Below are 27,246 nucleotides of genomic sequence, written 5' to 3'. Positions count from 1 at the left end.
CCACATCTAAATGCACTTCTTGTGTAGCTTCTAAATTCAGGAAGTGACATTCAGTAGTTGTCAAAAATAATTAATGCAAATTAACACTTCATTACACAATATTTCTAATATCTGAGGAATGTTTTTTCTTCTACTCCAGCCAATGATCGTGGAAGGTTGTTTCCTACTGATCCCTTTGAGAGTCCATATGATAGCAGAGACTGAATAACAGATGAAAGTAGTTGCTTGATTGAAAAGCTGCTCCTTCGGTTTAAGAATGAAATGTCAACATCAAAATATTAGCTACACTAGAAATTTGGCACCCCAATTTAGGGGGTTTCAAAATGAGGAACTTAAAAAAGGCACGGTAGCACAGTGATCAGCACTGCTGCTTCACAGCTCCAGGGACCTAGGTTCAATTCCCAGCTTGGGTCACTGTCTGTGTGGAGTTTGCACATTCTCCTCATGTCTGCATGGGTTGCCTCTGGCTGCTCCGGTTTTGTCCCACAGTCCAAAGATGTGTGGGTTAGGTTAATCGGCCATGCTAAAATTGCCCCTTAGTGTCCTGAGATGTGTAGATTAGAGGGGTTAGGGCCTGGGTGGGATTGTGGTTGGTGCAGACTTGATGGGCCAAATGGCCTCTTTCTGCACTGTAGGGTTTCTGTGAAAATATGAACCAAACACTCCACATACTTTAATTCAATCATTGCTTTCTTTTAAAAAAAAAGGTATAACTTTGTGCAAATTTGAATTCTGAACTTACATTCACATGTTGGAACCTGGCCATCCCAACCAGCAGCTGTGCATATCCGATAGGGCCTACCAACAATGATGTACCTGGAGGAAAAAAAAACTTGATTTGTTAGTGGGAAGTCCTAGCCTGGCCTTGTGGCTCAAGCTCATTGTCCAATACTGGTCAAATGAAGCACTGTGGAATGTTTTAAGTTCTTAAAAGAACACACATCAATATCGCTGGTTTTCAGAAATAAATCAGATTTGACAAATTTATTTGAGTTGGGAACCAGTAGATGGAGCACATTTATATTTTCTGAACACAAACGCTTCCTTCAAAATAACTCATAGCATTGGGAGTGATAGATTAGCACGGACAGATAATTAGCTGACTAAACATTCAGACTAAAATAGATCATTTTCAGATTTCCAAACTAACTAATTGGGTGCCACTGGGATCAATGATGGGCCTCAACTATTTACAATTTGTATTAATGATCTGGATGAAGGAATTAAGCACATTCTAGCTAAATTTGCTGAATAAAGACAGCTAGTTAAAACACAAGGACAACAAAAAATATTTGCAAAGGAATTGGGATCAGTCAAGTGATCGGAAATAAATATTTGGCAGATGGAGTATAAATATGGGGAAAATGCAAGGTTGCCCATTGTTGTGGGAAGGATAGAAAAGCTGAATATTTAAATGGGGAGAGACAGAATGCTGTTGTGATGCCATTCACTAACAGAGCCTATAGATACAGCAAACAATAGGAAGACAAATGAAATGTTGGACTTTATTGCAAGGGTATGGAGCACTAAAGTAGGGAGGTCTCACTACAACTGTGCCAAGGCATCGGCGAGACCACACTTGGAATACGGCATACAGTTTTGTGCTGGAATTCTACCATTTCACCCGCCTCGGAATCAGGGTGGTCGAGGAGTGGACGTGGAAATGTTGTTGACCACAGACAGGTATTTCTGGTCTTGCTCAAGTGATACTGTAAAATCCCACCCCTAATATCTATACTGAAGAAAAGATATACTGGCACTGGAAGTAGTTCAAAGATTCATCCCAGGAACAGTCTAACGAAGGCGTTGGAGAAAAGGTTGAGTAGATTACACCTATACGAATTGGAATTGAGAAAAATATTAAAAGATTTGGAAGAGGCTTGATGGACAGAAGCCAGGAGGGGGAATCTTTCCCTTGTAATGAAATGTAGAACAAAAAAGGGACATAGTTTCAAATTCAAGACGGAATTTCTTCTGAGAATCAATCAATAGAATTATCTGCCCTAGATAGTGACGACTGAGTTATGGAATACATTCAAAACCAAGTTAGACTAATTCTTGACTCCTGGACAACGTATGAGTACCAAGCAGGAAAGTAGCATTAAGACCACAGTGAGACCAGGGTAAACAGCTACTCCTCATGATCACATGCTGGATTTTGGCACCTTATCAAGGGGAGAATATTCATGCAACTTGACTCATTTGAATAGTAGCTTTAAACCCCCAGACAACACATTCCTTTTCACAAGTTGCCAAAGGACCCAATGGAGGAGATATGAACACTCAATCCAGATGTTATTGGGCAAGATATACATCAGCATTAAATTTCCACAGTTTAAAATAATTCAACAACCAAGCTACAGATCAGGAAACCCACATTCAGACACCAGACACAGAAAACCACCACCAGAAATAAACTGAGCCAGTTTCCTAAAGGTGCAAAAAAGTCCCATGACAGACTTCAGTTTAAAATTTGAACAGAATATAATTTTTATTAAACAAGCAATCTCATTTAGTATTTGATAAACTGGACACTTACCCTTCATCACAATAAAAGGTAGCTTTCATTCCAAAAGTGGTATCTGGTGCAATATAATCGCCATTTGAAATGTCACCTGGATTACCACAGTTTCTTGCTGAGAAAAAGTAGTAAAAGATGTTAAAGTACACCGTCCTTCCCAGCTGGGTTTTGAACACCATTCACAGATTAAATGTTAGGAAAAATAAGAGATCTCTCCAACCCTTCTTTGCATTATACACAAGTCCTTGTGGCAGTGTTAAATTGCATATAATTTTTAATCATCACTTCAGTTTTAATGCAAGCTCAAGGCAATCTCATAATGAAGGCATTTACCACTCAACCCAACTTAGGGGAATGATTCAGCTTTATTGCATTCACAGTCAGCTCCATTAAGACCATTGCAAATATGGACAGATTAGTAAATAAATGTGGTGCAGAGATTCAGCAGTTTTCTTAAAGAAGACAGAAAGCAATTTGAATGGCCTCTTTATCACTTTACATGGAAGACACGTTGGGTGATGGTGCACAATTAAATATTTGTTTGAACGGTCGGTTATTAAACTAAATATGGCAACCATTCTGAACACCAAAAGCTCCCACAGATAGCAATGACTGGTTAATCCATTTTTAACGCTGCTGTTAGCCAGGACACTGAGCAAAAAACACTAAGTGAAAACAAATTATCTGAGGTATTTAACATGTCCGCCAGCCAAAATCTATCTCCAGTTTCAATTGTTGACAAGATTTGTTTGATTACCCATTGGTAAATACGTGTTTCAACTAACAGCACATAATACTCTGATGTTATTCACACCCAAGGTAGGACACAGGTGATTCCCTTTACTAAATCAATACCCAAATGATTCTTGCTCAGATTTTCACTGTTTGTTGGGTGAGAATAATCAAAGCCTACATTTCAGACATTCACCAGCACCCAGACTCTAAGAAGAATGGTCACTTTGGATACGATAACCAAAAGGTTGCTTGCCCCAGCACAAGTCATTTCCTTAGAGAAAAATCGATTGAGGGGAGAAAAAAATAAGGGCAGTAGAAGAGGGGAAATACAATTATTCATCACTTACATTCACAAACAGCCCGTAATGGTGACCAGGTTGAATTTTCCCTGCAGGTAATAGATCTTGAACCTCCTTCCTGAAATACGTAACCTGGGTAACACTTGTAGACAACTCTAATACCCACAGAAAAGTTGCGCAAAGAAATAAATTTATCAGATAGAACGCCATTTTCCAATCTTGGAGGTTGATTACAGGCCCCTTTTTTAATAAAAAAAAAATCAGGTTCAGAATTGAGAAATAAGTACATCAAGATCACATCTAAAATACCTCAGTCTTTCTTCTCAAAGCAGGAACTTTTGGGGTCTCTTAAAACCTTACATTTCTCACCATTTTCAAATCCACCTTTTTTTTAAAACCACCTTCGTTTACTAAAGTGTAAAGGTTGTAATGCTAAACATCAAAAAATACAATTACTTATAATACAAACAACTTTAACAAAATGTCCCAAGGTGCTTCACAGGAGCATTATAAAACAAAATCCAACAGGGAGGCATTTTCAATGGAGGAAGATGAGCTATAGGGAAGGGTAGGTGTGGCAAAGGTATTCCCAAGCTTGAGATTCAAGCAACTGAAGGCATAGTCATCAATTAAAACCAGGGTTGGACATGAGGCCAGAAGCAGATGTGTGCAGATATCCTCAGGGGTTATTTGGCTGGAGGCAATTATGAAGAATTCTGGGCAGGATTTGAAAACAAGATTGAGAATTTTAAAGTCAAGACATTGCTTGAACAGTGGTTAACGTGGATCCGGGCACATAGGTGAAATGTGTGAAAAGTTTAAGGTATAATATGACAAAGTACATGTGAATGAGGATGGTTAATAAAAGTATTCAAACAAATTGTAAAATTCAATGCATTTCACAGTTTAATAATTGGATTGTGTTACTATCTTTAGCAACTTTTAATACTGGAGATAAGGGGAGACAGAAACCAAAAGGGGTCATTTTAACCTGATACACAGTTAATTAAAATTGCCCCCAAGACTCATCCGCTTATTTAATGCACTGTTCCCACTATCTTCTGTGCAGGCTGCAAGGACACCTATTTGAAACTGACTGATCTTTAATTTAAAAAGAAACATACAAGTTGGGATTTAAAGTGGTTAGCAAAATTTGATTCCATTTTTAAGTTGTTACCAGAAGATAAGGTCAGTGTAGCTTTTCTGCCAGTTGCAGACAGTGGGAAATGGACTCAGGGACAGATGTGGTCTAAACACAGTTTAATTCAATCTTTCTATATCTGACCCGAAATGCCAGTTAAAGTTTGTGAACAGATAGAATTTGAGAAACCAAGTTTAAATATGACCAATAGTCAGATGGTGGGGAAGGATGAAGCAAGTTCAATGTCCACAGAAGATCTGCTGAGCAAACCAAATCCCAGAGGGAATCTTCTCTTACGGATTATAACTTTTTTGAATTCTGAAAATAACGGGAATAAAAAAAACTACTGATTCCAAGAGCATGGAATTCCAGTAACATTTGAGATTTTTAAATTAAAAAAGCATTCACAAAGTGAAAAACTTAAGCACACAAGATTAAAATTACACAGTTAAAACAGTTGTACAAAGCAGCACTCCCCCCAAAAGAAAACCTCTGTTAGAACATTAAAGGAAACATCTTCTTGGTAACAATTCCTTGTAGATTTCTAACTCCAAACCCAGTATTAGCCAAAGTAAAACCACTGTCACTTTAGTAAAGATATGACACACAATTTCCTCAAACTCTTCCACTTCACTCTGAAAATCCAAGAAAATCTAGAGACAAGACTGCTTTCTGACAATGGCTGTATTGGCTTCTGAATGGCTCTCAGATTTTGCACCTTCTCAGCACACAGCTGTCCCCACGATATCTTCCCCACACTCAACATCTCTCCTTACATATTGTTTGTCCACTTCATCTTCATTTCATTGTCCTTACCACCTCTGAACTCAATTTTTGCAAAATATAAAAAAAATCTTGCACACATGCTTATCAACTTTCCTTTTGGGTCAAATGAAATTGAACAACCTTCTCTTGTTTACATTTGAAACCTTTTCAAAAGGTCCCTTACTCCCTTTTCAAATTTGCAGCTGAAGAGCCAAGTCCCAATCTATTTCCTAATGCGATTTTCTTTTTTAAAACTAACCTATTTACAAATCCACATCACCATAGCTCTATTACAAATGTACGCATTTAACACCTTCACCCTTTTTTATCTCAAACACTCCCAGAGACATTGCCTCCATTAACTTTTGCCTAGCTTATTTAAATAATTGGCATACACAGCCTTTTTTTAAATAGATTATTCTCCAACACAATATTCTCCAAAATCCTCACAGTAAACCATGCAAATATATACTGTGAGGAAGTCAGTCATGCAAATGTGTACAGTGGCATAGTCCAGTGACTTGGGTTCCTGCCTGTGCAGAGTTTTCATGTTCTCCCCATGTCTGCGTGGGTTTCCTTCAAGTGCTCTGGTTTCCTTCCACAGTCCAAAGATAAGTAGGTTGGGTGGGGTTCGGTGGGGAGGGGAACGCAATGCAAGGCAAGGGACTGGGAGTGTTCAGATAAGAAGCTCTTTTGAAGAGTAGGTGCAGACTGGACTGGTCTCCTCCTTCAATATAGGGAATCTATTGGTTCCATAAATAGTCTAGGAGATGTCCAGTGGAGTTTTCTCAGCATACATCTAAATAATGACTCCATAAATAAGGAAAGTCAGATATAGTTTTAAAACTGCATATGAGTAAGCCAGACTGGTAACTAGAAACAGACAATTCTAGAATTACTCAGCATCTGTGGAGAAAAACAAAGTTAATGTTTTGGGTCATTAATCTCAGCTTTTCACCAGGTGTTCAAGGAAAACAACTGTCTTAAGCAACTTAAGTGTATTAGTATTCCAAGTTCAGCATCAACTAAAAGTGATTTTAACATTGTTTCAAACAAAACCTGGGGAGGCGATAGCCTAGTGGTATTATCTCTAGACTATTAATCCAGAAACTCGGATGTTCTGGGGACCCGAGTCTGAATCCCACAGCAGATGGTGGAATTTGAATTCAATTTTTAAAAATTTGGAATTAAAGATCTACTGATGACCATGAAATCATTGTCAATTGTCAGAAAAACCCACATGGTTCACTAACATCCTTTAGGGAAGGAAATCTACTCCAGAGCCACAGCAATGTGGTTGACTTGAGCAACTAGGGATGGGCAATCAACATTGCAAATAGTCCCAATACACCAGCTTAAAATCCAACAGGTTTATTTGTAACAAAGGCCACTAGCTTTCAGAACTCACTGGCCAACACCAGCATCTCCACATCAATAAATGTGGCCAGTGACATCCATTTCCTACAAATGAAAACAAAAATTGGAACTGGTATTAAAGTAGCAACATGACAGTGAGTATCATACTCAACTTGATCAGGCAACTCAGACTCCAGGGGCACAACCTTACTGGCAGTTCACACCTCACCACCTCTGCAAGCAAGGACGGAGACTTTGGCATTCAGCCACCTCTCCATTTCCTGCAGCAGGATCAGAAAGTCAGAGGGCACTGACATTAACACCAAATTCTACACTGGCTACCGAGGGCAGAGCTACTCTGTCCCATTCAGTAAATCTGCCCCATCACTGATCTGAAACCATCACTGAAAAGCAGCAATGAAGGGCGGGGGCGCCGCTTACCCATGACCCGGGCCACCCAGATGGCCATTAGAGCGAGGATCAGTCTCTCTGACATTCCCCAATTCTCTCGATCTTTAATCTTCGAAGAAACTTTCCCTCGGCCGGGAATTTGAAGAAAACTCCTGGATTTTTTTTCCCGCTTGGGAGACGCAATTAATGCGGTTTTGCTTCCTTTTCCACGAGTTATTCCGGGGTGGTAGACTCGGTGCAATGTCAGTGCTCTCAGACAGGTAGCTCTATTTCAATCCCAACCATCCCATTTGAGTGCGTAAGCAGTGACGGAAATATGTTCCTCCATTAGAATCAACCCATGCAAATTGCTGGCTTTGCTCCAGGAATATATTATAAACCGGATTGAATCGCAACGCAATTAGTAAACCGCAACACAGGCTAAAAATGAAAGCGTAATGTAACTCACACCTAGTTCACACAGGGCAGAGTTCCGTTTGAATTTCAGGGAATTCGTGGAGAAGGTTCAATGGCAACGAAGGCAAAAGACGAAGAGTAACTTCATCAGTCCCACCCCATGCCGTCCATTCATTGGAATGACAACGACTCATTTAACAAATTACCTCTTCATTTTAATTCAGGACATTAGAAGAATTCTACAACTAAGGATTCAAAAGAAATGGCAGTAGAGGGGACATGAGGATTAACTTTTTTTACCCAAAGGATGTTGGGTGTCTGCCCAAATTGGTGGTGGAGGCAGAGACTCGAAACTCTTTTAGAAAGTACCTAGGATCTGCACCCTAGCTATGTTATAATTGTAACACTACATTCCTTCTCTTTGTCTGGTATGCTTTGCCTATATAGCGCGCAAGAAACAGTATTTTTCATTGTGTATTAATACATGTGACAATAATAAATCAAATCAAAAACCTTAAGTGCTGTAAACTACAGGGCTAAGGACCAGGTGCAGGAAGGTGAGATTAGAAAGGGCACCTGGGCGTCCTTGGGTTGGTATGGACCAGATGGACCAAATGGCCTCAATCTATGTTGTAACATTTCTATGGGGCAGAAGATTCCCAAAATTTGCTAAGTGTCATTTTCAGCATGATAACCTGAGTGAGTTTTGCCGGCGTTGTCAGTGAGATCTAGACTGGAATTGTTACAGCACTTGAAAAAAAATTCCCAGGAGAAACACCAAACTCAGGCTCTACGCATCTGCCTCACCTGCACTTGGGTCATCTGAACACATCATTTAAACAGCTTCACAGCACTTGCTCACAATCTTGCCAAGATGGCTGTTCGAAAGCTAGCACCAAGGTTCACTGAGGGAGCCCTGACATGGTTGCTGAATACTGTGGAGGGGAGGACAGCCCTCTACCTGCAGGCAGGCAAAAGACTCCAGTGAGGTCACAAACCTCACCTGGAAGGCGGTGGCCATGCTGCTGAATGCCAGCAGAGGTCAGGGATGCAGTGCTGGAAAAAGATGAATGACCTCTCCCTTCTTCTTGTCTTCCATCACCCCTTTCCCACTCACACGCTCCTCACTCACTCGTTCACACACACATTCCTCACGCACACACTCCTCACTCGCTCACATGCTTTTCACACACACTCCTCACACACTCTCCTCACTACTTCACATAATCCTCACACACACACACTTGTCACACACTCAAACACTCCTCACACACTCCCACACACGCTCTTCACTCCCTCACATAATCCTCACACACACACACACACACTCCTCACTGACTGACTCACATACTCCTCACTGACTCACTTATACACACACTCCTCACTCACACACACTCCTCACACATTCACATGTTCCTCGCGCACACACACACACACACACACACACACTCTTCACTCACACACATAATCCTCATACACACACTCCTCACTGACTCATTTATACACACTTTCCTGTTTCACACTCCTCAAACTCACTCACACACATCATACATTCATCACTCAATCAGACACTCCTCACTCACACAGTCCTCACACTCACTTCTCACTCACACACACTTCTCACACACTCACACACACACACTCTCCTCACTCACTCACATAATCCTCACACACACACACACACTCTTCACTATACCACTTGGACCCCACTTGTTGCCACCCTCTTTCTGCTCCACGATTGGATCTCCCAAAGACTTCCTCATCTCCCCTGAGACTTCCTCATTGTTCAACCCTGCTCATGTGTTGTGCCCACACACACCAGGCATCATTGCATCTGATCTGGCTTGTGGCCTGTTTACAACCTCCCTATCTGTTTCCATGCAATACAAGCTGACTCGCAACTGACACAAGAGTGCATTGATGGGTGGTCGAACTCCAGATCGTCATACCATTCGAGGAGAAAGCATTGGAGCTTTCAGGGAGTGGATCTGTGTGGAAAGGAAAGTGAGCAGGAGACAGAGAAGTGTACTTGTGCACTCTGCACTTTTGCCCATCTCTACAAACACACATGAGCTTTGTCTCTCCAAGATGTTTGTCCTTGCCATGCACTAATGCCATGCCTCTTCCCTGGCAGGAAAGTCACTTGAGCAACTGGTCCGTCCTCCAGAAGGGACCCTGCTCCGAGTCACACCACCTGTTTGGATGAGCTGATGGTGGAGGAAAGATTACAAACTGGATTCTCAACATCAAGATTTGTGTTTTCGGCATCTCAAGAGATTTGAAGTTTAAAATGTATTTATTAGTTACAAGTAAGGCTTACATTAACACTGCAACAGAGTTACTGTGAAATACCTCTAGTCGCCACAGTCTGGCACCGGTTTGGGTCAACACACCTAGCCAGCACGTTTTTCAGACTGTGGGAGGAAACCCATGCAGACACGGGGAGAACATGCAAACTCCACACAGTGACCCAAGTGGGAATCAAACCCAAGTCCCTGGCGTTATGAAGCAGCAATGCAAATCATTGTGCTGCTGTGTTGCCCCATTTAGCAGCCACAATGGGAATTATATGGCTATCATGGTTGCTAAATTACATGATGTGGAGATGCCGGCATTGGACTGGAGTAAACATTGTAAGAAATCTCACAACACCAGGTTAAAGTCCAACCAGTTTATGTGATAGTAAAATCAAATCCTATCAAATAAACTGGTCGGACTTTAATCTGGTGTTGTGAGATTTCTTACTGTGCTAAATTGCAGCCTGGAATTCCAAAGAGAATCCAGCACTTACACAGAAAAGAGAATCTACTGAAATGCAGTACTAATGAAGTTCTGCATTACTGGTGGTGCCTGACCACATAAAGTAATTAACTAGATACAAATTTCTTTAGGGCATTTTTGATAGCCATGATAACCTGATTTATTTAAGTTTAACTTTGTTCTCTCTTTCTACTATTATTTGAAGCACAGCTCAGCACACTTCATGTACCACCATACTTCCTGTATGGCATGGAAAGTAGTGATCTAGTGGTATTGTCACTGGATTAGTAATCAGGGACTCAGGGTAATGCTCTAGGGACCCAGATTTGAAGCCCACCGTGGCAGATGGTGAAATTTGAATTCAATAAACATCTGGAATTATAAATCTCATGATGCCCATGAAATCATTGTCGATTGTTGTACAAAGGATCTTTGTTTACTAATGTCCTCGCCTGGCGTGGCCTATACGTGACTGCAGACCACACTGCAATGTGGTTTACTATGAAATGGCCCAGCTTACTTTCTGAAGTAAGGGGGCCAAAACCGCCCACAATATTCCAGGTGCGGTCTAACCAAGCTCCTATACAATTAAAACAAGACCTCACTCCCCTGTACTCAAATCCTTTTGTGATAAAAGCTGACATTCAGCCTTCCGAATAAGTTATTAAAAAGCAAACCAGGCACAAGGATTTATTTCCAGAGGATTAGAATTGGGAAGTAGAGGATGTATGTCACACTTGCAGCAAAGGTTGGCAGGACCAAATGGGATACTGCTTACAGTTCTGGTTGTTCTATTATAGAATGGTTGTAGAAGCAGTGGATAGGATGCAAAATAAACAACAATCAGAAATGTGAAGAATCTGAGCAGGAAAGGATCATCAGGCGGGGGTTCTTTGATCTTTACAAGGGAAAGGTAAAGAATGTCCTAATAGAAGTTAAAATTATTACAGGGATTTGATCAAGTGCCTCCCTATCTGTGTAATCTCTTCCAGCCTGTGAACCTTCCCAGGTATGTCCATAGAATCAAAGAATCATAGAATTCTTACAGTGCAGAAGGAGGCTATTTGTCCATCGAGCCTGCACCAACAACAATCCCACCCTGGAAATATCCCTGTAACTCCACGAATTTAGCTTGCTAATTCCCCGACACTAAGGGTCAATTTAGCACGGCCAATCAACCTAACCTGCACATCTTTGGGGTGTGAGACAAAACCACAGCACCCAAAGGAAACCTACGCAGATATGAAGAGAACAAGCAAACTCCACACAGACAGACAGTCACCCGAGACTGGAATTGAACCCAGGTCCCTGGCTCTGTGAGACAGCAGTGCTAACCACTGTGCCACCATGCCACCCCTTTTGACTCACTCTGGCCTCTTTTAATCACTCCACCATGTTTTCAGTTGCCTGAGCCCCCAAGCTCTGGAAATTCCTCTCTTCACCGTTCGCCTTTGTTATCTTTAATACACTCCATACAGTCCACTTGCTTGATCAAGTCTTCATATATAGCATGTTGTCATACTTTTTATAATGCTACTGCATTATGCCTTGGTATATTTTATTACATTAATGGTCTTGTAGTGTAGGCTGTTTTTGAGTGGACACAGAAAGGGTATTTCCAGTTGTTGGGTAGAGCAAAACTTAAGACTGTCAATATAAAATAGCCCCCAATAAATCTAAGAGAGAATTCAGAAGAAACTACTTTGTCATTATAACAGTGTGAATGTGGAATATACTTATGTTATTCATGCACAACTGATTACAAAACCTGGGCCTGATATAACAGTGCACACCACACACTGACAGGAAGTCTCCCTCTCCCCATTAAATTATATGTCTATAATATATATATTATATATTTATATATATTAGGAATATCCCTAGAGAAAGGGGTTTGGATGTCTATAATATATGTATTATATATTTATATATATATTACCATATATATATCAGTTGTATAGAACGTTGGTTAGACCGCATTTGGAGTACTGTGTCCAGTTCTGGTCACCTTACTACCGGAAGGACGTGGAGTCTCTGGAGAGGGTTCAGAGGAGGTTTACCAGGATGTTGCCTGGCATGGAGGGGCTGGGTTTCGAGGAAAGGTTGGAGAAATTGGGACTTTTCTCCTTGGAAAGACGGAGATTGAGGGGGGACATGATAGAGGTATATAAGATAATGAAGGGAATAGATAGAGTCAATAGTGAGAGACTGCTCCCTAGACTGGGTACAAATACGGGAGGTCATGATTTAAGGGTGAGGGGGGAGAGGTATAATTTGGATGTGAGAGGAAGGTTCTTTACGCAGAGAGTTGTGGGGGTATGGAACGCGCTACCGAGTAGGGTGGTGGAGGCAGGAACGTTGAACTCGTTTAAGGTTCAGTTGGACAGACACATGAGTGAAACAAGGATGGAGGGTTATAGTAGGGGCTGTAAATAAGGTCAGAACCTCGGGAGACACTGGAAATGCAGACTTGTAAGTTAACGTTTTTGTCTTTTTATTCCGCAGGTGGAGGTCCACCTCGTTGTCAAACGAGGGGCATGCACACGGTGGGTCGTGCATGGGCTGCTCTTGGAGGTTCTGGGAGTGGCCTAGAACTTCGTGTCGATGTGTGCGCTTGATCCTGGACCGGTAGACGGGCGCCGCAACAGCTCGGTGACTAACACTGCTGGCTGTGCAGATACATGGATTTGAGCCTGTGTCTGTGGGAGTTTGTGCATTCTCCCTGTGCGTCCGGGTTTCCTCCGGACGCTCCGGTTTCCTCCCACACCCCAAAGATGTGCTCTTAGGCTGATTGGTTTACAAAATTGACACTATTCTCCCCTGAATCTGGCTAAGTTAGGGGTCCATTCGTAGACATGCAGGGTAGAATAGGTGTAGGGTGATGTGGTGGCGCGGGCTCGTTGGGCCGAAGGGCCTGTTCCCCGTGCTGGGTTGTTCTTTGTTCTTTGTTCTTTGTAATATCCCTAGAGAAAGGGGTTTGGATGGGGAGAAGTTTGTTAGGTGTGTTCAGGAGGGTTTTCAGGAGGGTTTCCTGACACAGTATGGGGATAAGCCTACAAGAGGAAAAGCTGTACTCGATCTGGTACTGGCTAATGAACCTGGACAGGTGTCAGATCTCTCAGCGGGAGAACATCTTGGGGATAGTGATCATAACTCTATCTCCTTTACACTAGCATTGGAAAGAGATAGGATCAGGCAAATTAGGAAAGTGTTTATCTGGAGTAAGGGGAAATATGAAGCCATTAGGAAGGAAATTAGACAAGTAAATTGGAAGGAGGTGTTCTCGTGAAAAAGTACCGAAGTAAGGTGGCAGATTTTCAAAGAATTTTTGTCTAGAGTTCTGCACGAAAACATTCAGATGAGACAGGGAGGTTTTGGTAGGTTATGGGAACCGTGGTGCACGAAAGTTGTAATGAACCTAGTCAAGAAGAAAAGTACAGCATACAAAAGGTTCAGAGAGCCAGGAGTTGTTCGGGATCTGGAGGAGTATAGGAAGGAACTTAAGAAGGAAGTTAGGAGAGCCAGAAGGGGTCATGAGAAGACCTTGGCAGGTAAGATTAAGGAGAACCCTAAGGCATTCTACAAATATGTGAAGAGTAAAACGATGAGATGTGAAGGAATAGGAACCATAAAATGTGAAGGTGGGAATATGAACGTAGAAAAAGCAGAGGTGCTTAATGAATACTTTACCTCAGTATTCACGGTTGAAAAAGATCTGGGAGGTTGTACTGCAGTCTTGCAGTGGACTGAAAAGATTGAGTATGTGGACATTAAGAAAGAGGATGTGTTGGAAGTTTTGAATAACATCAAGATAGATAAATCGCCGGGACTGAATGGGATACACTCCAGGTTACTGTGGGAGGCCAGAACCTCTGGCGATGATCTTTGCGTCATCGATGGAGACGGGAGAGGATTGGAGGATATTCAAGAAAGAGAATAGGGATAGCCCAGGAAATTACCGACTGGTGAGTCTAACCTCAGCGGTTGGTAAGTTGATGGATCAGAAGGACCTTGGGATCCGGGTCCATAGGACTCTTAAATCGGCCTCGCAGGTAGAGGATGTGGTTAAGAAGGCGAATGGTGTACTGGCCTTCATCAATCGAGGGATTGAGTTTAGGAGTTGGGAGATAAAGTTGCAGCTTTACAAGACCCTAGTCAGACGTCTCTTGGAATACTGTGCTCAGTTCTGGTCGCCTCATTACAAGAAGGATGAGGAAGCTATTGAAAGGGTGCAGAGGAGATTTACAAGGATGTTGCCTGGATTGGGTGGCATGCCTTATGAGGATAGGTTGAGGGAGCTTGGTCTTTTCTCCTTAGAGAGACAAAGGATGAGAGGTGACCTGATAGAAAAGTGCATAAGATGTTGAGAGGTATAGATCGGGTGGATTCTCAGAGGCTTTTTCCAAGGGCTGGAATGGTTGCTACGATAGGACACAGGTTTAAGGTGCTGGGGAGTAGGTACAGAGGAGATATCAGGGGTAAGTTTTTCACTCAGAGGGTGGTGGGTGAGTGGAATTGGCTGCCATCAGTGATGGTGGAGACAAATTCGATAGGGTCTTTTAAGATACTTCTGGATGAGTACATGGAACTTAATAGAATTGAGGGTTATAGGTCAGCTTAGTAGGTATTGATATCATTGGCACAACTTGTGGGCCGAAGGGCCTGTTTGTGCTGTAGTGTTTCTATGTTCTATGTTCTAAATTATGTTTTTATTCCCATTTCCCTCCTTTCCCAGCTTGTAGTTCTGTCTCTCTCCCTCTCCTTTGTTGGAGTTTTTCTCCCTCCCTTCTCAATTTATATTAATCTCTCTCAAATACTCCTCAGTTACTCTGTCAGGACTCACGGAGGTGTCAGGTCATTGTTGTTGACACCAACACTGCCAGGCTCACAACCAGCAGTGTTTCAGAATAGCATGGGAAGGTGCCATTATAGCTCAGTCAATGGGGCTTTGGTTGCAGGCCTCAAAAGCCAGAGTATTGGTCATGTGCATATTTCTCCTGAGTTACCAGCTTAGGAAACCAATCACCCAATCCAACTGATTCAAAGTATGAGCATTTGGGAACCCAGCAAGTGTGGATGCAATAATTACCAGTCAACACTGATTTGCTGTTGATCATATTTGGAGAATCAGAATCATTCTCCACATTTAAATGCGCAGTGATTAAATGAACAAAGATTGGACATATTGAACATGAGCATATCCTTTTCATTGACTAAACAAGTTTGTATAATTTTACAAGAGTAAGGCTAAAATATATCCATTTAGCAACCCCGCTTTCAATATCCCGGAAGTTACCATGGACCAGAAATTAAACTTGGCCCGCCACATAAATACTGTGGTTGCAAGACCAGGTCAAAGACCAGAATTCTGCAGTGAGTAATAGACATCCTGACTCTCCAAGGCCTGTCCACCATCTCCACGAAACAAGTCAGGAGTATGATGGAATATTTTGCATTCAGCAGGATGGGTGTAGCTCCAACAATATTCCGGAAGCATAATGCCATCCAAGACAAAGCAGCCCAATTAATCATGTCCTTTTCACCAACTCACCCATTCACTGCCTCCGTCACCAATGCTAAGTGATTGCCATGCGTACCATATACAAGATACATTGCAACAACTTAACAAGGTTCCTTCAAAAGCATCTTCCAAACCCATGCTTTCAAACACCTACAAAATCAAGGCAGCAAATGCATGGGAATACCACCAACTGCAAGTACCCCTCCAAGAGGGCAGTTCTTTACCATAACTATATACATCATACAACTGCTCAAATTATTTTGTATGAGATCTGACACAATCAGAGAAGGAACCCTCAATCTGAGGGAAGGCAAGGGGGTAATCATGTAGAGGTCAGCACCCCCAATTCACGGTGCTCATTATTCAATCGACATCAACATTCATCAGGCAAGAGTCAACATTGTAAATTCAACCTCATTTTAATTTAAATGTGAGTTTTAGTGGCAATGCTATTTCAAGCCATACACAGAATCCCTGAAAGAGACAACAGTATTACATTACAAGTAGCTTATAACAATCTTTTCAATTATCTGTCTGGTTAAAGTGTGAAATTTCAAGGATTGCCCAACTGCTAGTACAGTAACTTAGGTACTAGCATATTTTCTTACCTGACCTTCATTAATTAATAATGAGAAAGTCAGCTTGACAAACCTATTGCATCAGTTCAGCATTATTGTTTATGAATTCCAGGGAGTAGCTGCTATGACTCAAGTTATGATATGGGTATGCCGGCGTTGGACTGGCGTAAACACAGTAAAAAGTCTGACAACACCAGGTTTTAGTCCAACCGGTTGGACTAAAACCTGGTGTTGTCAGACTTTTTACTGTGATGACTCAAGTTACCCAACAGATTCTTCTGAAGGAAACAATGCTGTATTTATTGCAAACATAGTGTGTGAGGCTAGGAATAATGCAGTGAGTAATGATGCGGAAGATTTACGCTCATCTCGGAAAATAATTGAAAATGGCACTTGGCATATAAAAGCGCATGAAATTAATAATTAACTGCACATGCATATTACCAAGCAACCTTCCTATAGATAAATCCAAAACTAAAGAATACTAAAAACAAATAATTTATGCTCCACCATTACCGGTGAATATAATTCTCGTTACAAATTCAATCTCATGTCTTAAATATTGTTAATCTTTCCTTCTATATGTTTTTTCCTGCTTTCATTCCATCTGATATCATCAGGCAACACACCCACTGTGGGTGAGATCATTCTGAGTTGATTTTGAAATGGGCATGAGATGTGCCAACAAAACTCTCCCTAATTTCCATTCTAATCTAATCAGAACGTTCTTATGGTAAAACGAGTGAGGTTCAGGAACTAAAGGACGATGAATATCATACTAATGCTTTCTACTCTTCTAATGAAAGTTCATAGACAGGAAACTCCACAATTGCTTCCTGTCTGTGTCCTCCCTACATTTTTTGTTTTTAATTTCAGATTTCCAGCATCGACAGTACTTTGCTTTTACACTCAGATTATTTTTGTACAATTCATTCCTCGTTGCACTTTTGTCACAATTCTGTCTATCTCTATCAGCGGGTTTTCTGGCTGCACTCGTCCCAAGACAGGAAAATCCCATCTGAAGTTAACGGGACTCTGCCCGCCACAATTCCTGTGCCAGGCAGGTTGGGAATAAAACACACTCTAGGCAGGATTTTATGGCCTTGATTATCCTGAAACCGTAAAATCCTGCCCGAGGTCAATGAGCTTTCCATGCTCCTTGCCCGCTCCAATTCCTGTGGCAGACGGGGCAGTAAAATTCTGGCCTATGTTTCTCAAACTACTTCTTTATTTCCAGTGTAACTCTCAGTCTTTGTGTGAGACATAGAAATAAAGTCACCATAGTCCCAGATGAGGATAGGCTGCTCTCCCTTTTGAAGGGGAGAGTGAGCAGGTGGTGAGTCAACCTGAGGATCACCACACCTCAGGCGAGAAGCAAACTTGAGTAGGTGGGCCTTCATGAATAATTGCAGCCAGTACGGGAATTGAACCCATGCTGTCGGCGACATTCTGTATCACTAACCAGCTGTCCAGTCATACTGAGCTTAACCTTCTTCAACAGCACCTTCCAAACCTGCAGACTTTACCATCTAGAAGGATGAGGGTCGCCGGTGTTGGGGAACATCAACACCTGCAAGTTCCCCTTTAGGTAACACACAATCCTGACGTGGAATAATGGACAGAGTTCTCCCATCTCTGATCCTTGGGGGAGGGATGGGAAGTGTTTCCTGCTACGGAGGCTTGCAGGAAACCACGCCATATCTTCCAGCCCTGACCTCATTAACTATGCACCCAGGAATTTAGGGCCATATTCTGTGGTGGAGTGGGCATAGTGACATGTGTCCTGCCATCATATCCGGGTGCCATATATAAGCAGTGCTCAACATCACTGACCAACCATTCAAGAAAGAAAATGGGCCTCTTGAGAAAGAAAATGGATCATCAAGAACACTCCGATGCTGGGGAATCGATGACACTGAATATGGATGATCCACGCATAGATGCTCCCCCACACACTGCTCTGGTGTTCTGGGGGTTCGGGATTACTAGTGGCCTTTATCCCAAACTCTGAAGGCAGCCCCAGGCATTATTCAGGTGATTCCTGATTCCTGTCTGCCAGATTGTTCCACTCGTGTTCTGGATCGGTGCGTTTTCTTGCTGGCACTGAGGAGAATCAGGCATTGGGGGTGAGGGGCGGGGGATTGAATTTCAGTCAGGGCTTCACTTGCACCCCATTAATGGGATGCAAATCAGTATCACGCCGACTTCCAGTGAGTTTCCTAATTCGCTATGGTGGGCAGCGGTGGAAGATCACAGGCAAACTTCACATCAGCGCACTAAAATCCCTACTTCAGGATTCCCACTGAATTCTCTCCATCATTGAACACACCGGAGGGAGCACGGGAAAATTCTGCCCTCTATCCTTCATTGTCGCTGGGTCAAAGTCCTGGAAATCTTTCCTAACAGCAGTGTGGGTGCACCTCAGCAAATGAACTGTAATGGTTTTAGATAGCAGCTCACCATCACCTTCTCAAGGGTAATTAGGGAGGAGTAATAAAGTCTGGCCCTCCTAGTGATGACCAAAATCCACGAAAGAGAAAAAAAAGTAAACTGCCTGCTGCTCTGTCTTTGTTGTGCCAAATAATTTTTTTAAAATCTGCAAGTATTGTACCATATAAACATGTTCATTATTTAATAGGCAGAGATACATATAAGTGCAGAATGATCATTGAGACCTTTCTGACTGTTAATGAAGTGAAGGGTATTAGTGGGAAATAACACTTTTTTCACTATGGATAGGATTTTGGTGCCAATATGAGTAGGAATGAAGATAGGCAGGTGCAGGGCTTCACACTATTGACTGGCATGCTGGTTCCCCGTCACTCCTGGTCATTTCTTGGAGGCCCATTTGGGCACAGAATGGTCATCCTCTTGATAATTCAGAGAACAGTTAAGGCTATTGATTAGAGGTCAATGGAAACATCCAGTCAGAATGCAGGGTCCTGCAACCCCCTACCCAACCCTAGCCCCACAAAAACACCTCACTGTCCTGGGCAGATACTTGGATCTGCTTGTCCAGTGGCAGATCAGAGGGCCAACATTCAAGATCACTTCTGGGTCCAAACACCTACCCCAACAGCAGCCCACACACCTATGTAGCTCTAGGCTGCCCTCAGTGTTTTGGCTCCACAATGGTGTCTGGCAGCTGTGGCTATTTTGGTTTTCGGTTTTGTGAGATTTCTTGGGAGGACACATCTCCAGCTTTGAGAGAATCATTGAATCATACAATGATTGAATTGAATCATTGAAAAATCGAGTCATTGAATCATTGAATCATCATTGAATCATTGAATTATTGAATCTACAATGCAGAAAGAGGCCATTTAGTCCATTGAGTCTGCATCGACTCAGCATCTTAACTAACATCAGCCCCAGCCCCACCCCTCCACATCTGCTCACATCTCCCATCTACCCACTGAATCCCTGTAAAACCTAATCCGCCTTATCTACACAGATTTGGACACTAAGGGCCATTTACCCCATTGAGTCTATACCATCTCTCTGACAGAATATCTTACCCAGTCTCTCTCCCGTGTCCTATCCTTGTACATTTACCATGGCTAATCCATCAAACTGGACTCCTTAGGACACTATGGGACAATTTATCATGGCCAATCCACCTAATCTGCACATCTTTGGATTGTGGGAGGAAACCGGAGGGTATTCAGCCCATTGAATCTGCTCCAACAACAATCACACCCATGCCCTATTCCCATAACCCCACGTATTTACCGTTCTAATCTCCCTAACACTAAGGCCATTTTAGTATGGCCAATCCACCTAATCTACACATCATTGGAATGTGGGAGGAAACTGGAGCATCTGGAGGAAACCCAGGCAGACACGGAGAGAGTGTACAACTTTCACACAAATAGTGACTCGAAGCCGGAATTGAACTCGAGTCTCTGGTGCTGTGTGTGAGGCAGCAGTGCTATCCACTGTGCCATCGTGCTGCCCTTTGAGCCTGCCAACTTACCCTTAATTGGTGAGTGACTGTGCCCTTTGGCCACTAATTAACCAATCTTGCAATACTTGCTGCTGGGTGAGCATTCCCAATATGGGGTGTCGGATTAGACCCCTTGTTTGACCCCAAAATCTGGGGTCACCATCCCCAAAGAGAAAATCCAGCCGCTGTTCTCAGCAGTGAGCAAAGCTGGTCAGACATGGAAATTCAGAAAGAAATTGTCTAACTGTCTCCAAACAGTGCAATTGTACCATAGCCACATTAGCTATCCTTACAGCATATCTACATAAAATTGCCAAGTTTGAGGAGTTGCCTGTTTTGTTTCTAATTTTGTCCCTTTCTGAGAGTCACAAAGTCAATGGGCAGAGTGCAGGGTGCAAGGCCCTAATCCATCTTCTTGTTTCAAAAGCCAATTCAAATTGAACCCAATTTATGGTCCCCGCAAAGGCAGTGAACCATGTCTAATAGAAATTGGGTTGATACGATACAAATTAATGACAAGTGACATAGAGGAAACTTTCATCCACAACTTGATCTCGGAAATTAAAGGGAGGCCTGGTAAATAATTGTACCACCCTACCCTTAGCTTTAAAAATCAAGTCTATCATTAAAGATAAAAGATGACTGGCAGCATTTAAAAGCTAGCATTTCAAAGGGGCTGTTATTATAAAAGCATAAATCACAAAATCTGACATTTGCCTTTAAGTCCTAATCTTGAACAGATGTGTTGTCTCTTTCAATTATCTTGGGTGAGGATGAAGTTCTGTTTTACTGTCCTGTTTATGGTTTACAAAACTCAGCCAAAACATTAGATTAAGTTAGCCATTAAATCATAAAAGTTACATCCCTTCTAGCTTTCAAGGCATTTATTCTTTTCTTCAGTTAATGCTCCTGTCACTGGCTGGTAGATGATGTGTAAGTGTTGCTTGGGGTAACTGTCACAGTGGTGGACCTTCCTTCATTTAGTAAAAAACAAAACTTTCAGCTGCCCCTCCCTTATAGCAGGATGACTAGGAGTGGTAATGGCACAATACTGCTAAACAGCATCCGGATTTCCAAGGCGGTATGTCAGCATGTTTAATTTTATATTGTGTAATCATAGGGCTTGAAGGCAAATTGCATAATATAAATAGTACTACCGTAGCAACAGTTCCTTATTCTGGTAGAAAATTGTATAGTCGCTACAGAAAAGGTCCACTTTCAACAGATTTCCTGTCCTTGCACTTAAAGTGTCACATTCAGTTTTTTGTGTCACATTATGAAGAAAAGTCTAAAGAAACAAACACAAATAAATTGTAGAGCAACATGCTTCAATTAGCATGCAGATCACCAGTTTTATTATTCACAGTTGTATGGAAATCATTATTCACTTAAATAAATTAGATCTTGTTCTTGTAAAGCAATACAATTACTCCTGACCTTAAAGAGCATCACTTAATATGAGTAATCACAGAAGCACAAATGATTTCTTCGCAATATTAGTACTTGTGGTAATATTACACACTGCCTAGTATAAATCTCTCTGCCTTGCTGAAGTGAGCATTAAGAAACCAAGACAGTAACTTGCATGCACAGGTTATCTCAGCACAACATACTGATGCCACAATATTAACAGGCTTTTAATTGAATTGCCCATAAACAAAATTGCTTTTTCAAACCCATCTTTAGTAGCAAGTAAAGTTTAAATGAACACACCCGTTGTTTACATAAAATCAATTGAGCATTTAGCAATAAGATGTTACCCACTTTGAACAGATTTCCTGTCTTGGGCAATTAAAGAGTCACATGCAATTTTCTATGTCACGTTATGAAGAAAAGTCTAAAGAAACAAACACAAATAAACTGTAGCGCAACATGCTTCAATTACCATGCAAATCACCCATTTTGTTATTCAAGTTGTATACTAAAAAAAAAACTAATTTATGTATTTTTAATTCAGACAATTGGCTGAATAACATGGGGTGAGGGGGGAAGGTCAGGCCCAGAAACGTGTGTTACAATGACTCCTGCTACTACTGTCATCTTTGCCTATATGACACAACAATGGTCTAATTACTGGTCATCGGGTGGGTTTCCAGTCCTCAATGTTGCTTGGGTGTCATCTTCCTTCCCAATCAGAGATGGACAGCAGGATGTCTGGAATCTCAACTTGTAAGGCCGTTACCCGGAAGGATGTCATAGCCACTAATTTAAAGAGGAGTTAGCATGGGACTGACACCAGCCTCTGTGGAGGAAGAAGGTGCGTCACATCCTCCCCCAGCACTAAGCATGGGATTATCAGAGGTTAACATGGCAGAAATAAAACAATAAAATGATCTGGTGAGGCCACCTCATATTCGCACATGCAGCTACTGGAGAGTATGGTGGAGCGACCTGAGAGTGATGCAGACACTACATCAGACAATACACCCCTGGAGTCGTCTGTAAGGCAGCAAATGTTGCATTTCATGCTCAGCATGTAATTTGGTGCTGATACGAAGGATAGCGTGTTCTGGCACGAACTGTGGAGGTACATAGAGGTCATGTGCATTCTGATCACCCTCTCTTCAAAGCATTAATCTTGTCCAATGAACAGACTGGAGGGGCAAGCCTACCATATTGCAGAAGAAATCATGGATATGCACTCCAACCCGCACTTCATCAGCCTGGCTCTGAGTTCAAAGGCCCTTCTTCTTAGGCAGTGCCTCGGGGTCGAGGATGACTTGCTTTCACACTAAAAATGAGTTCTCAGGTGACTGAGGAGTCCAATACATCCCCTACAGTCTTGATCACAGGTTGTTGGAGGATCAGGCCAGTGGGATGTCCAGATTTCCACCTGCTCCTTTCACTGTTGATGCTTGGCTTCAACTTGCTCTCAGCAATGAAGTTCCAGGTATTTGGTTCCTCCCTGGATGTTTTTCTTCCACTTTGGACCATATTGGGCCAGGGATTCTCAGGTGTTGGTGAGGGTGTTGCATCTTTCTCAAGGAAGCTTTGAGGGTTTCCTTGAAGCATTTGCTCTGAGTCTTGCTTGCTGTATCAAAGCTCCAAGTAGTGTGCTTATTTTGGGAACCTCGTGTCAGGCATATGGACAATGTGGCTCGCCTAGCAGAGCTGATCAAGCGTTGTAAATGCTTTAATGCTGGGGATGTTGGCCTGAGTGAGAACAGCGATTTTGGTATGCCTCTGCGGCCAATGGATTTGCAAGATCTTGTGGAGCGAGTAGACTAGTGGTTCTTCTTCAGGATTGTGAGGAGCCTGCTGCATGTCTGAATGTAGGTATCTCTGCTGCTCTGTAGACGATTGGTTCTGGAGCTCGGTCTCGCTTTTTAAATACTCTCTTCCCTCAGGTGATCAAAGGCTGTACTGACACACTGAAGCTGGTGTCGAACCTTATCGCCAATATCTGCCCTTGTTGATGGTCGGCCCCAAGTGTGTTGAAAGTGGTCCACGTTGTCCAAGGCCTCATTGTGGGTTTGGATGATTGGGAGTGGCAGAGGCAGCTTACTAAAGGATCTTAATCTTATGGATGTTAGGTGTAAGGCCCCCTTGCTCTCGCATGCCTCGGTGAAGGTGTTGGTGATGGCTTGGAGCTCAAGCTCCAATGTGCAAAAACGCCAGCATTGTCTGTATTGTGTAGTTCGAAGACAGAGGATGGCACAACCTTGAACCTGGTCTGCATGCAGCGCAGGTTGAACAGATTTCTGTTTGTTCTGTAGTTTAGCATCACTCCAGTGCGGAGATTGCTATGCGTGAGATGGAACATTGCAGCAAGAAGATCAAGAAAAAGCACCAGTGTGATGACACAGCCTTGCTTGACCCCTGTTTGAATGTGAATCGGGTCTGTGGTGGATCCATTGGTCAGGATCATGGCTTTCTTGTCATCATGGAATAGCTGACAAACTTTTGGAGGCAGACAAAATGGAGGTGGACGCTCCATAATCCCTTACGGTCAAGGAAGGCTATGTACAAGCATTGGCGCTGTTTCCTGCGTTCCTGTTGTAGTTGCATCACGGCAAAGATAATGTCTATTGTCCCCCATGTTGGGTTGAATCCACATTGTACATCTGTGATTTAAGGAGGACCTTCCCTGTAGCCAATAGCAGAGAAATTCCTTTGTAGACACTGCAGTCAGACTTTCTTGAAGATGATCATGATTATGGTGTCTTGGATCTCCTGGCATGTTCTGTTCTTTCCAAATAATGGAAAGGAGGTCACGTATTCGCACCAATAGTGTTTCTCTGCCATGTTTTAGTGGTTCGGCAGGGATCCCATCTGCTCCAGATAGCTTATTGTTCTTCAGCTGTTGGATGGTCCTTTCTTTGTGCCAGGTGGGGTAGCATGCTGCAGGATGGAGTTGAGGATATTCACTTTAAAGACAGTGTCTCTGTTAAGGAGGTCTTCAAAGTGCTCCTTCCAGTGGGTGCTGATTGCCTCTGTTTTTGATGGTCATCTCTCCATTTCTGGCCAGCAGTGGTGGGGACCTGGGGTGTTTGGGCCATAGTTGATCTTGACTATGATAAAGAAACCCCAGCTGTGATGGTTAATGGCTGACTGCTAGTTCTCTTGCACTTCCTCCACCCACCATCTGTTTTTAAGGTCACGGGTTTGTTGCTGGACCTCAGCTTTAAGCTGTCAGTAGAGCTGCTTTCTTGCTTTCATTGGGTTGGTGTTTCAGGTTCAGAAAAGCCTCTTATCAGCTCTAGGATCTCCTTCTCATCCTCATTGAACCTTGGTGCTTCTTGATGGTGTGCCAAAGTGTCTCTTTGCAGGTGCTGATTATGGCAGAGTTGTGAGCAGGCCAGATGTTGTGGACACGCTGCATCTCTGGCACCAGGAGTTGTCAAGTTGGCCATGAGGTGCTGCCTGAATAGAGATCTCATACCAGGGACTTAAAGTGCCCCAGCATTGGTTTTCCTGTGGCATTGCTTTGGGGCAACATTGATGTTGATTACAGAGCGAGTTAGACTGTGGTCCCTCCAGCATTCACCTACTCCTGCTATTTTGCGGGCGACAGGCACATCTTCATGGTTCATCTCTCAGATGATGATATAGTCGAGGAGGGTGGCAGGGGGACTGAATTCATGGACACCTAGCCAGCTCATTTCTGCAGTCTCATTCAAGTCTTAAAATAGCAAAGGAATATACTAGAACCATATCTTCTCATGGCAAATGATAACAATTAAGGCCAAGTTTAGAAATAAGTTAAGCTGCAGCCTTTAAACCCAACCTTATATTCAGTCATTGCAAAAATAACAAGTGTTCTTCACACTCTGACTGTACTACAGCAGTCAATTACATTCTCAATAAGCTTTGATATCCAGTTACCACCAATTTGAATATGGTGGGTGACCTTCCAATTTCTAGGGCTGCCTACCTGGCATATTATTGTGTTTCAGCGTGATGACTGATGACATTGGAAATATGACCTGACATCATTGTGTTTAATAATATGTCAATGTCATCGCAGTACAGGCAATTTTCACCACGTATTAATCAGCTCAATATAATTTTACAAGTAAAAGTGGAACATTCTTATAAGTAAATGTTAAAACAAAAAGATAGAACATGCAAGCCAGTTTTGGCAGTAAACTTTAACATATCTCTGTTGCCAATGGTGCCATCTAATATTAGCGTAGAGGCTAAATGCACAGTCAATGAGCTAGCTAGCCCATTGGATAGCTGAGTCACAGAGTATAAAAATGTAACCTTTAATCTCAGGTGAAGTGGCTGAACTCAGCTGGGGTAGCAGTGGAGCATCAGGGTCCTTGAATTAAAGAGCAGAAAATTGCTCAGGGTTCCCATTCGTGAGCCATTGCTTGTATTGCCTGCCATCAATGTTTACAGTCATACAGGTAGCCACCATTCACCAGCAATTCTCACTGGTATTGCCCAAAGCTTTTGGCCATCAGTCACAGAATTGTTACAGCACAGAAGTGGGCCATTTGGTCCATCATGTCTGCACCAGCTCTCCAAATGAGCATTATGATTTAGTGCCTTTCCCACCCTCCCCATACCCCTATCCATTGTTTTTATTCAAATAATCATTTAATGCCCTCTTGAATGCCTTGATTGAATGTGCCTCCCCAGGCAGTGCATTCCAAACCTGAGCCATTTGTGTGAAAAAGCTGTTTCTCACATCAGATTTGCTTCTTTTGTAAATCACTTTAAACCTATGCCGTCTCCATTTAAGGAGGGAATGATCTTCGGACATAGGCAAATGAAGGCTTTGGTCACCAATGTAAAGCAATGAAAATTAAAGGTGGGCAAGAGGCCAGAAGCAGAAGAGTGGACTCAGAAGGATGGAGGTGATACTGAGGTCAGGATGTGTGAGAATTTGGAAATATTTGATGGCAAGAATAAGATACTTTAAATCTGAAGAGATGCCAGAACAAGAGCCAATAAACATAATTCAGTGACACAGGGTGAGCTGGGGTGAATAGGAAAATATAACATCACAAATGACATCTGGATGAACTCGCTTTGGGAACGTGCAAGATAGGAGGACATTAAAGTTTGAATATCAAAGGTAAAGGTGAGGGTTTCATATTGCAGATGAATTAAAGTAGGGCAGGAATTTATGATTGTTCCTTTGATGAGCAAAATGACACACCCAGGAATGTGCATTTGATCTCATGCTGTAAAGCTGTTTACATTTTCTGTAAATTGTTGTCAAAATTCTCACAGAAAGCCAACCAGGAAATGAAAAACACTAAAATCAAATCACTTATAATAATTTGACAGGAAGCAATAATAATGTGGGCAGCATGGCGGCGCAATGGTTAGCATTGCTGCCTCACAGTGCCAGTGACCCGGGTTC

General features: G+C 42.4%; 1 protein-coding gene across 3 annotated transcripts in view; it reads right to left on the bottom strand.

The window, feature by feature from the left end:
• The window catches only part of LOC145356981 (C4b-binding protein alpha chain-like), a 43,280-nt gene extending 35,654 nt beyond the window's left edge, over positions 1–7,626 (bottom strand). Inside the window, exons 1-4 of one of the 3 annotated variants that reach the window (XM_080210008.1) lie at positions 7,259–7,626; positions 3,604–3,795; positions 2,540–2,636; positions 743–816 (exon numbers count right to left, since the gene is read on the bottom strand). In XM_080210008.1, coding sequence (XP_080066134.1) covers positions 743–816; positions 2,540–2,636; positions 3,604–3,795; positions 7,259–7,313 — 418 coding nt within the window. In that variant the 5' untranslated portion in view covers positions 7,314–7,626. The remainder of the gene's footprint in view (positions 1–742; positions 817–2,539; positions 2,637–3,603; positions 3,796–7,258) is intronic. The other 2 variants (XM_080210005.1, XM_080210006.1) reach the window with 2 other exon arrangements.
• Positions 7,627–27,246: the final 19,620 nt, after the last annotated feature.

The sequence above is a fragment of the Carcharhinus amblyrhynchos genome, chromosome 22 (genome assembly GCF_965287045.1).
Source record: "Carcharhinus amblyrhynchos chromosome 22, sCarAmb.v2.hapA, whole genome shotgun sequence".
In the NCBI taxonomy this organism is placed as follows: Eukaryota; Metazoa; Chordata; class Chondrichthyes; order Carcharhiniformes; family Carcharhinidae; genus Carcharhinus; species Carcharhinus amblyrhynchos.
The sequence above is the reverse complement of the archived record's forward strand: the minus strand, read 5'-3'. Positions and strand labels throughout refer to the sequence as shown.